Genomic DNA, 12,194 nt, shown 5'->3' with positions numbered 1-12,194 from the left:
TGAGGAATTACAAACGCGGGTCAGTGCCCACAGGTTACATCCAAGACAGAAAAGCACGGGGCACCTGGCATCACCTTACCCAGACGGGAAAGCAATTGAATCTTGTAAACCGGAAAAAAAATACCGAAAGCAAAACACCAATGCATGTGTTCTTCAAATGTCAGCAACGCTAACCATTTCCTAGGTACGGAAAAAAAGCAATGGGGGGAAAGAAGGGCTGTTACCCATTTGTATAAAGAATGTTTCATCATAAAAGTTGAATTGGGGGCTCGTCTGGAGCTTCATCCCTCCATTCTGGTTTCCCTTCCTCCTCTGTAACCCGAGGCAGGGATGGGGATGGGGGGTAAAAGCGGGGAAGGATTGCTGGCGACGATAAGGGAAGGGGCAGGAGACCGAGAGCCGGCAGAGAAATGAAGCCAGGGCTCCGGCCCGGGGGACTCTGCCCCTCTCGGGCCCCTCCCTTCCTTCCACCAGGAGGGGGGGGGGGGGTGAGCCTGGCTCCCCGTGCCCCGCGGATCGCTGCCCCCTCCCCACATCTGCCCCCTGCACGAGCAGCGGGGAGAGCTTCCTGAGGGAGGCACCGGAGCCCCCGGAAAGCTAAGGAGAACTCGGCTCTGCCCCACCGGGAGGGGGAGGTCAGCACCCCCCAGCCCAGGGACAGAGAGAGAGAGAGAGAGAGAGAGAGAGAGAGAGAGAAGGGACCCCCTCCCCCCCCCCCCCCCAACCCAGATCAGGGCTGGATAAAGACGGACAGACAGACAGAGGCAAGAGCCTGTCCCCAGCGCAGGGACGGAGGAAGGACCCAAGCCTCAATCCCGGGATGGACAGACAGACAGACAGACCCGGTCCCTCCTATGCCAGCCCAGGGACACGAGAGAAAATCCGCAGCTGCAGCCCGGGGAGAGAGAGAGAGAGAGGCGAGCCTGCTCCCAGACGCCGTCACAGAATGCCAGCAAGACGGACGGACAGTGCTGGAGTCCCCCCCCCCCCCCCTATACCGCGGTTACCCAGGGAGAGTCCGGCTCCTACCTCTGTCCAGCGTGAGCGGCTGCAGCACCGTCGCCATGTCCGCGGCTGGACGCGCAGTGACGGCGGCCGCTCGGGCTCGGCGGCTTCCCGGGGAGGGGGAGGGGAGGGGCTGCGCGCCGGAGCCGCGGCACATCTGCTGCTGGGTTGGGGGGGGGAGGTGGGTTTTCTTGTTGCTACTGTGGCGGAAGGGTCGGGGGTGCCCCACTTCTCGGGCATTAGAAGCTGCTGATCCTTAACATGGGTTCAGCTGCCCCAGAGGACGGGCAACCCAAGTTGGGGCCGGGGGTGAACCTGGAAAGCCCCCACAGTATTAAGAATTCCAACACAAAACGCTAAGAAAATAAGGTACACAAGCGGCAAACAGGAATTTCTGGATCATTTTAAGGTCATACTGAAGCCAGGGTCTTTGCCTGTATTCTTTGGGGATAGGGAGGAGTCCTCAGTGGATCACTTAATGCAGTGTCCTACGGACACAGCCAGGATATCCACAATGAATATGCATGAGGCACATTTGCATGCACTGTCTCTTTTGTATGCAAATCTTTCTTATTATATTCATTGCGGATATCCTGAAAACCTGGCCTGTTTGTGGCTCTGAGGACTGGAGTTGACCACCCTTAAGTGAATTCATACTAGAGATGTGATTTGGCCGAACCTTTTGGTTCAGCCTTCATTATTGGCCCGCCGCAAGAAATTTCATTTTCCCGTGGTTTGGGCCGATTTTTTTTCGGATGCCCCGAATTTTGGGGTTAGTGTTCACTAACCCCGAAAAACAAAATTTCCTGAAATTTCGGGAAAATCCACGTTGTTTTTCTGGGTGGCCAAACCAGGACGAATGCACATCCCTAATTCATACAGAAGCTGAGTATAGAAGGGAGGCCCTGAAGCAGTTGTGGCTGCTTGAGGCAGTGCATGCAAATCAACCTCATACATATTCATTGTGGGCATCCTGAAAACCAGGCCTTTTTCTGTTTTATTTATTCGTTTTTCTATACCAGTGTTCGATCTGGAATATCACATCGGTTTACATCGTAACTAGGGTTTTTATCTTGAGGCTCTTGAGGACCAAGGTTGGCCATCCCTGCCTCAGAAGGTACCCGTCTCCCCTGCAGAAGGTACCAGCTCTTCCCCTGCAGACGCAGTGACACCCTTGATCCTTATCTGCACATTCTGCAGTAATTCTTCATTTTGTTTGAGTTTGTGTTCCTCTCCAACAGGTATTTCAAACAAACTGGGAAGTGGAGATTTTTTGAATCATTGATTACATGGGTGTTTTAATCAAATTGCCCTTGGAAATCTTTGAGAGCATGGGACTGGAGCATACACAGATGCCAGCTACCAAGATTGATATAATTACAAAGCTTGAGTCTTAAGTCGGCTTGGTTTGTTATCACATGACCCAGTTCAGGGATGGTGATTTTGAACCAGTCCTTGTTTAGAAACATGTCACCCCGTGCCTTGTGGGAGTTGTAGTTCCTCCTTCCTTCCTTTGAAACAAGCACTGTGGGGACCAGAATGCATGGGAATGGGGGTTTGTCAGCAATCCAGGTCTGGCTTGAAATCTTCTCTCCTTAAAACTGGGAATGGGCTTTTGTTGAAACAAAAAGGGAAATTTTAAAGAACTGAGCCCTTTTGTTTCATTTTTAAAACTAACGAAAAGAAAAGCAAACACAATTTCATTTTGTTTTAAAAGAGAATTGTCTTGCCCCTGCCCTGCTGAAGTTTCCCCTTCCCAGGACTCGCTTACCCCATGAGGTCTTTAAAATCTATTTCAATCTTTCCTAGGGCAGGCATGATCTCTGGCCACACCTACTCCCCCACTGCCACTATTTCAGATGGCATAAGCAGTCTGAAGCTGGCACCACTGTTCCATACAAAGTGGCACCAGGCTGAGCTCGGCTGGTACCATTGTGTATAGATAAAAGTATTAATGGTGCTAGCCATGAAGATTTAGACTGGTTTTTAAAGACTTCACAAGACAAGAGGCTCCAAGAGAGACTAGGGGCATTGGGGAAGAGCCCAGGCACTGTTTGTTTTTGGGTTTTTTTCAGTGGGAATTGGACCAGACAAATTTTTTGGTTTTCATTTCTTGTATTTTTTTTCAAATAAACAAATTAAATGAAATAAGAAGTTTGTGCTCACCCTTACTTGACATTTCTGCAACAATATCCTCATGACAAGAGCATAATATTGTTATGTTAAACACAATAGGGTAGCAATTCCCAGCCTGGTCCTTGAGTAACCCCGTCCAATTGGGTTTTCAGGATATTCAATCAAAATCACTGTGTACGGGAAAGACTTGTATTTAAATCTACCAGATCCTGAAAATCCAACTGGTCTGTGGCCTTCAAGGATCACAGTTGGCTACCCCAGAGTTAGGAGTATTTGATGATAGTGATGTCCAGGGATAAGATTTTCATTTCCGTTGTTTTGTTTGTTTGTTTCAGAGTGGAGTGGTTTTTTTTTCCTGGGATTTAGTTTGCTTGATATTTATTTCAGTTTAACTCATTTGCCAAACTGAAATAAAGCACTAAATTACAAAACAATCCCCAAACCAAGGCAAACAAACATCCCCACTTTCCCTGCAGTTCCTGCCTCCTCCTTATTCCTTCCATAGTGGTGCTGAAAGGGGCAGAAGTGATACCAATCACTCCTGCTCCATCAGGTCCTCTTTAAAAATAGTACCAGTAGGTGCCATTCCATTTTGCAGTCTTAGTGGCCGATGCAATATAGTGTGCTCAGCCAAGCGCACAGCTTGATGCACGGTTGGATGTGCGTCTAAAATGTGCATTTTAGATGCACTAGGATAACTTCCAGTGCAATAATGGGATGAGCGCGTCCAAACCAGTGCGCAGTTAATAGCGCTCATCACATGTAAATACCATGTAGATGAGGCTTTTAGTTATTACCCACAATGCAAAAAAGCCTCCATGCACCCGATGCGCACATTTTAACATGTAAAAATTAACGCCAGCCTAACGTTCCCCAAGCCTCCACAAAAAAGCAAAATAAACTGCTTTTCTGTGGCTCCTCCTACTTAATATCATTGTGATGCTAAGTAGGAGGAACCACAGAAAGCAGCATCAGGAGAAAAAAAAAGTCTTGATGGTGGTCAGTTAGCAAAACGGATGCTCGTAAATTGAGCATTCATTTTTCTAACCCATGGCTGTGTGCAGTTTAGGATAAAGCAAGCTTGTAAACTGAGCGTCCGTTTTCCTGACCCGCGCACAGCCACGTCTCCTGGGCATCCAATGCCAAGGATGCACAATTGATCCCTCGCACGTCCTTTTTAGTGTGGCCCTCATTATCATACTGCATCATGCGCCCAGGAAAGGTAGATGGACACACATTAGGAAAATGGGCACTCTATGGGCGTAACCCTTTTAAAAACCCCCCTGCGTGCGCTGAGCCTATTTTGCATAGGCTTGGCGGCGCGCACAAGCCCCGGGATGCATGTAAGTCCCGGGGCTTGCAAAAAGGGGTGGTCGGGGGCGTGGCCAGGGGTGCGGTTTTCGATCAGGGGTGTATTTGGGGGCATGTGGGCGGTCCGGGGGCATGGCCGAGTGCCCTGACACAACAGCCTGTGTCGGGGCCTGCCGCGCCAGCGCGCGTAAGTTACTACTGCCCGGAGGCAGCAGTAACTTTTCTGATAAAGGTAGGGGGAAGGGTTAGATAGGGCCGGGAGGGTGGGTTAGGTAGGGGAAGGTGCGGGGGGGGTGGAAGGAAAGTTCCCTCCGAGGCCGCTCCGATTTCTGATTTCGGAGCGGCCTCGGAGGGAACGGGCAGCGCGCGCAGGGCTCGGTACGCACAAGTTGCACAAATGTGCACCCCCTTGCGCGCGCCAACCCCAGATTTTATAAGATACATGCGGCTACGCGCGTATCTTATAAAATCCAGCGTACTTTTCTTCGCGCCTGATGCGCAAACAAAAGTACGCGCGCGCACACTCTCTTTTAAAATGTACCCCTATGTGAGCGCCCGTTTTCTACATGCTTTTATAGCATTGACCCCATAAAATATTATGGACATAATGCAATTTTGACATTAAAAAAGCTGCAGGCATAATTTTTAAAGAGAACTCAGCAGAGCAGGAGTGACTGGGGAATGCTCCTGTTTCTTTCAGCACCACTATGGAAGGGGCAAGGGGCTGGCAGGCGTGTGCTTTAAAAAAAAAATGTTTCTTGGCTAATAGAGTACATGATACTTGCCAAAATGAGAAAAACCTGAAAATGTTCAGTTTTTCTCAGATCAAGTAGAGATTCGGTTCATTTGAAACGAGCCAAAACGAAATTTTTGGTTTGGATTCCAAATTCATTTCAAATGAACGCACATCCTTACTTGATGACCAGGCTAAGAACCACTGCAGTAGGGAACCAGCATGTAGAACCATCTGATGCTGTGTTCTGTGAGAAAGCTCTCCAGGGTTAATAAAGAATCACAAGGTTAATGAAGAATCACTCATGAAACATCTGCTGTTAGATTAATAATAATAATAATAATAATAATAAACAGCTTTATATTTCCTGCCACTTAAAATGTATTCCACCCTCTTTACAAACTAGGCAGGAAATGCACTCACCTGTCTAGTGTTTGCACTCACTAAACTAGTGTATGTCAGCTTTCACAGAAGATACAAAACGTTATCAATACGACTAATAATCATCTTTCATGCAATTACAGTTGAATAAACTGAGCTCAGGTGATTTACAAAAGGTCACAGAGTTCAATTCAAATTTAAACTTGGTATCTAGGGGTAAGCACTGAAAGTAAATTTGCTTCATTATGTCATTTCATTTATTTAAAATGATAAACATCAAATAAAATAAAGAAAAAAAAATAAAGAAATTTAAAAATATGGGGTCCTGAGCTCCACCACCAGAGTTTAATAAACAAGATGCCCTGGGCTTAGTCACAGTCCCCCCACTCCACCCCATCAGTGGGTGAAAAAGGAGTAGAAGAGAACACCAATTGCTCCTGTCCTGCCAGTGCTGTGTTTCAAAATGGCAACAACCGACCTGCCACAGATGCCATTTTGTAATATGTCTGTACTTCAAAATGGTGCCAGCCTTAGGTCACCCAGTGCCATTTTGAAGTACAGTTCCAATAGGATAGGAGTGACTGAGTCCTGCTCCTGCCCTGATTTCACCTATGGATGGGGCATTATATGGATAGAGGGAAACCTGGGGGGTATTGGGGGATTACAGGAAGACCACTATAAAAGAACAGTTAATTGCTAAAGTGCAATGAGCTACACTTATCTCACACAGATCTCGCAGAACGCCGATAAGAGGACTAGGCGGCTGAACGCGGTATTAAATACCATATGAACTTGACGGGAGCCAATACTGAGGCATTAAACGCTGAGTGAATTTGGCAGGAATTAACCTTGCATTTTTCAAGTTCAGGTATAATAACCTTCCGATGTGGATCCAGTCCCTGAAACAGCGCAAACGCGAAACGTACGTCGGACTGCATGAGCATTCTCAATTGGAAGTTTATTTCTTCAAAATAATTCCCTGAGCATCTTCGTCTACAAAGTGCGGCAGTGCTACAGACAAAGGTTCGGAAGCACGGCGGCGCTCCGCACAAGTAAGGAAATACCGTCCTGCATTTATCAACTGAATACCGTCAGTATTAAAAATTTTTACAATAAAAGAAAAGAAAAATAGAAAAATTAATTTAATAAAGTAGTAATTTCAAGCCACTAAAGACTTTACTGGACCGATGATTAAATGTGACCCGTTGTGGTTGAAAGTTTGGCTTACTGCCTAAATCAACCAAGGGTGGTATGATGGTCCACGTTTCTAGATAAATTCTATGCACATAAAATTGAAAAATTCGTGGTTTGCGACATCTTTTGTGTGGGATTACAGGAAGCCCAGGGGACAGATGGAAGGGGTGCTTTTTTCAACATTTTCATGGCACTGTTGTTTTTTATAGTGATATGGTGGTGGTTCTGGGGAGACCAAGGTCAACTGTTGCTGCAATTTGAAAATGAAACACAATGGAATCAGATTACATTTTGCTGGGTTTTCTATCATTTTGTTTTGAAAATGAAATGGAAACAAAAAAGAGAATTTTATTGTGATTTCCTATTTTGTTTCAAATGAAGGCTCTACTTTTGAGAACCACACAAATGGCTGCCTAAGAACCCACAAACCTGTATAAGCCCCTAGTGAAGAAGTGAGAGAAAAATAATCACGTAATACAAATATTTCATTAGCACGAATAACTTAAGAAGCATGGATCAGAATCAGGAAGGCCAAATCCAAATCTTGCTTTTGCCACTGCTACTCAAACGTGGGAAAGTTGCTTGGCTTTCCATTGCCTTAAGCACTTAGAGGTCGATTTTAAAACAAGCGCACATCGCCCATGCGTGCACGGTTTTTTAATCGTGCGCACATTTACGCATGTATGTTTTAAAATGCAACAGCCGTGCGTAAGTATGCTCCCAATTTAAAAAGGTTACTCGCTCACACCTAGTGCACGTGCATCTTCCACAGGGCCATGTCGGCAGATTTTGAAGCATGCTCGTGCGAGGCACATTCCCAGTTTTCCAGTTAGTCCACCCGTTTGTCCAGGGAATAGTGAGGTCTTTCAGACCCTTCTGGTTCTTCATCCTGCACACTGCCCAATTGACCCAGACCGTTCACCCTGTCTTTTAAGCCGTACAATTCAAGATCTACTGACTTACTCCTCGTCAGGAGCAGCAGCAAAGTTATGCGGATATATTGGTCTGTGGGTTTCGATTTTTAAAATTCAGAGTTATGCATGTGACTTGGTCCCACCCTAGATCGCTCAGGCCCTGCCTCTTTTCTACCCCCTTATTCCTCATGTATGTACAGGTACATACACGTGCATTTTGCGGCTTTTCGCATTCTGCGTTGCTCATGCGCAGCCCACATGCGTGCATATGTGGGCATTTTTGCGCGAGCAATGCTCTTAAAATTGACCTGTTAGATTTTAAGCTCTCTGGAGCAGGGACTCATCATACCTGTATGTACTGTGGTGCATTGCACTTGCCTCTAAGACCTCTAACTTTTAGGCTGTGAGAAGAGGAGAGTGGAGAGAGAGTGTCAACAGGTACCAGCATTGTCATCTCCTCAGGGGCCAAGAAAGGAAGAATGTACCCTTCAGGTGCAGCCCTGGATGAAAAAAAGTGCGGAGTAGTTTGTCTGTTTCAACTAGTCGATGATGATGAGTATTTCGTATAAATGGAACAGGTCCATCTATTGCTTCTGCTTATGGTACTGTCATAAAGCATGGAGGAAAAACATTCAAACATAGCGAGTAAATGCAAAATGCTTTCATTGGCCTCCACTCAATGTCTGATCATTAGCATAACAAAACAACAGGGATGATATCCACAGGGTTAATTAAAACTGAGACATCAGAGGAAAATGTGTTTCTTTTACCTGTGTATCTGAGATGCTGATGAAGTTTTATCTGATCTTCTCATGTTGACTGGAGGGCCTTATATATTCTTCCAAGGTGAGACCAGCAAGGGTAAGAGAGACGGTGCTCACTGCTTATTATCATAACAGGCGCCACAGCACTCCATCAGGAAACTGACGATACTGGCAGGTAGAAGTAGCAACAGTTACTAAGAGCTACCAATTTTAATACAGCACTTAGTAATGGCGTTTACTTCTTACAAAAAGAAGAAGTTCTTACATGGAAGGAGATGAATATTACTCAAACATACACTCGTTAATAAGCATAAAAGAACATCACAAGTAGATTCAGTCACTCAAGAGTTTTATTTACTAAGCTTTTCCCCATAGACACAGAAAATACTTCAGCCTTAGTAAATCAGGCCAGATTGGAAAATAATTCAGATATAGTGAAATACTTCTTTTTTTTTTTTTATTTATCATTTTCAAAATTTACAACAATAAATCTATGTTGTGGTAAACAGATATCCATACATTATTACAACTGTAATATAATTCTTAAGAATAATGATCTTTTACCTGTATATTTCTGAGAGAATTAGGGGGGTTGAAATGTAGCGGTTTACAAATATAGAAAAAAGAAAACATTATTTTGTTTTGTAAAGCCCTCAATGCAGAGACCCAGCAAACAAACTTATCCTACCACCAAAACCTGGTCAGTAACCTCTTGGGTGTGAGCGTCCAAGAATTTACTCTGTTGTAAGGGTTCAAGGAAAGCATAGTTATTCAAATAATTCACTAAATATTTGCAAGGATATTTTAAGGTAAACTTGCCCCCTCTGGTTACTACCTCAGGTCTCATAGTAAGAAACTTTTTTCTTCTTTATTTGCGTAATCCTCGAAAGGTCTGGATATATCCAGATTTTACCACCATGAAATTCCTTTAACCTATTTCACATAAACATTCGAAACACAATGTCTCGATCCGATGGTAAAGTAAAAGATACAAATAATGTCCTCCTTTTTGTTATTTCCGAATCCAATGACATTTCCAGAACTTGAGTTAAGTTCAAGGTAACTTCTGATAATTGATCTCCATTCAATTTTTCTTCTCTTACAGGAAGATAATAAATTCTATTAAACACTGGTAACATCTCAGAAGATAATTTTAAAAACATGCACAAGATGTTTCTTAAACATATCATAAGGAGATATGATTTCCACAAATGGAAAATTAAGAACACGAAGATTTGAATATTGTTATGGTTAAGCGGTGTTTGGGTGGATTCTCGGGTACTGTGGCAGGTGACACAAAATGAAACACAACTCACACACGCCCACGGGGAGGAGCCCCATGAGGTGCCACAGTACTGGGTTAGACTCAGGACGCACAAACACAGAATTAGATCTTTTATTGTACAGCTTGATGTATGCCACCAGAGGTGGCAGTAGTGAGGTAGTCTGGATGTATCTCTCAGGACCCTCGGCAGAGGGGACCCTTCTCACCCCGTTGGTATAGAGGAATTCCGGTGTAGGTTTCCCAGCAAGGCAATGCTGTAGATGAGACAGACTGAGAGATTACTCACTAGGGATGTGAATCGGGCTTCTGACGATTGAAAATATCGTACGATATTTTCAAAATCGTCAGAAATCGGGGGCTCCCCGAAACCGATAGGAAAACCCCACGAAATTGTTCGTGGGCATTCTCTTATCATTTTGGGGGAGGGTGGGAAAAATGGCACACAAAAATAACCCCTAAACCCACCCCGACCCTTTAAAGCGAATCCCTTAGCTTCCCCCACCCTCCCGACCCCCCCAAAAACTTTTTACAGGTACCTGGTGGTCCAGTGGGGGACCCGGGAGCGATCTCCCGCTCCTGGGCCGTCGGCTGCCACTCATCAAAATGGTGCCGATGGACCTTTGCCCTTACCATGTGACAGGGTATTCAGCCATTGGCCGGCCCCTGTCACATGGAGGGAGCACTGGATAGCCGGCGCCATCTTTAGAAATGGCGCGGGCCATCCAGTGCTCCTACCATGTAACAGGGGCCGGCCAATGGCACGGATACCCTGTCACATGGTAAGGGCAAAGGCCATCGGCACCATTTTTATTAGTGGCAGCCGACGGCCCGAGAGCGGGAGATCGCTCCCGGGACACCCACTGGACCACCAGGTACCTGTAAAAAGTTTTTTGGGGGGTCGGGAGGGTGGGGAAAGCTAAGGGATTAGTTTCAAAGGGTCGGGGTGGGTTTTTTGTTTATCGGCTTGGGCGCAGCCGATAAAAAAAAACCCGATCGGGCCGGACAAAAAAAAAAACACAATGTGAATTGGAACCGGAATCAGAACCAATTCAGGTGCCGATTCACATCTCTATTACTCACTAGATGGTAGCTATAGGTATGCGATTCCACCAGGCTGAAGTAGATGGTACTGGCACCGAGGCAGGGAGGGCAGGCCCTCGAGGAGCGAGTACCTGATCCCTGTAAGGCACCTGAAATAAAGCAGAGGGCCCCCAAGGAGCGGGTACCCAGGTTAGTAGATACCCTGAAGAGCAGAGAGAGAGAGCTTACAGCGGCAGAGTAGCTTAGACCGGACAAATCCAATCCTTGCTAACTCAATTAGCTAGCACGTAAGGGCAGGCTAAATACCCGGATGGCGTGATGTCACTTGAGGGGGACACCTCCAAGGTTCGCGCCATAGCTAGAATAAAGATGAGGGTAGCACGTGCACACGCACCCTAGTAGGTCCTTGAGAGGAGCATGGCGGGAGGCAGCACCATAGCCGTTCCGGGGATGCCGGAGAGGGCGGCTTGCAGATGTGGCAGTAGCCATTTTCCCAAGGTAAGCGGGAGGAGCCGTGAACAAGGTGAGGCAAACGGGGTGAAGCCATCTAGGAACCGCGGACGCAACAAATATTTTCCAAAATTCTCAATATTCTCCATTTTCTTAATATTCACAGCCTCTACCCTTAATAGTTCCTGCTGCGTTGACTTAATCTTATCAATTCTTGCCTCTAATTTTTCCACTTTCGTATCTTGTAAGGTAATTTTACTCTCAATGTTCTGAAATCGTAGATTTGATTCCAAGGTAATCTTAGTTAAGTTTAAAATTGCTGTCTCCAAACCTTTCAAGGCACACCACAAGGAGTCTAGGGTAATTACCTTTTGGCTTCACCATTATGGGTAAAATTTCCAGCTGCTTCTTAGTCGTCTCATCTCCCGTTACTGCCAGGTTCCTATCTCCACCACCAAGTTTTCTTCTTCAATGCTGGTAACAGATTCTCCAAAAGACAAATCTCTCACTGGCCTAAACTTTAGCTGGTTTCCTGGTCTTGCTGTCTCCACTCTCATGGGTTCACTAGAAACCCCAGGCATCGGTTCAGCCTTCTCTTGTTGAAGTAGGCCCAGTACTTCCTCTACCTCAGCCGTAATCATGGGGGAAGAGGGAGTTTTCGGTGCGACAGGACTTAATGTGATGTCAGCAGCCAGCATAGTCGATGTCCACTCTGCACCGGCTTCAGCAGCGGCTCCCTCCACCGGCGTTGAGTTCTCTGGAATGGTAAAAAAAGATTCTATCCTTGGTTGAGTCAGTTCAGGTAAGGGAGAAGATGTTGTCACTTCCCTTACCCTAGCTTTCCGTTTGGTATGCGGCATATTTTTAGCAGGTAATACATTTTCAAGGTAACCAGGGAGAGAGCCTTCCAACCGTTCGTCTCACATGGTGGCCATCTTGCCCTCCCAATGACAATACTTCTAAGTCTTCCCACCCTTCCC

At 45.9% G+C, this 12,194-nt stretch overlaps 1 protein-coding gene across 3 annotated transcripts in view; it reads right to left on the bottom strand.

The window, feature by feature from the left end:
- LOC115089123 (protein lin-7 homolog A) overlaps positions 1-12,194 on the bottom strand; it is a 132,656-nt gene that overhangs the window by 54,554 nt on the left and 65,908 nt on the right. For 2 of the 3 annotated variants that reach the window (XM_029597110.1, XM_029597109.1), the window contains exon 1: positions 1,030-1,150. In XM_029597110.1, coding sequence (XP_029452970.1) covers positions 1,030-1,066 — 37 coding nt within the window. In that variant the 5' untranslated portion in view covers positions 1,067-1,150. Of the gene's footprint in view, positions 1-1,029; positions 1,151-8,444; positions 8,607-12,194 lie in introns of those variants that run through there. The other variant, XM_029597111.1, reaches the window with a different exon arrangement.

Source organism: Rhinatrema bivittatum, chromosome 4 (assembly GCF_901001135.1).
Source record: "Rhinatrema bivittatum chromosome 4, aRhiBiv1.1, whole genome shotgun sequence".
Taxonomy (NCBI): Eukaryota; Metazoa; Chordata; class Amphibia; order Gymnophiona; family Rhinatrematidae; genus Rhinatrema; species Rhinatrema bivittatum.
Note: the sequence above shows the minus strand (reverse complement) of the source record. Positions and strands in the feature narration are given on the sequence as shown.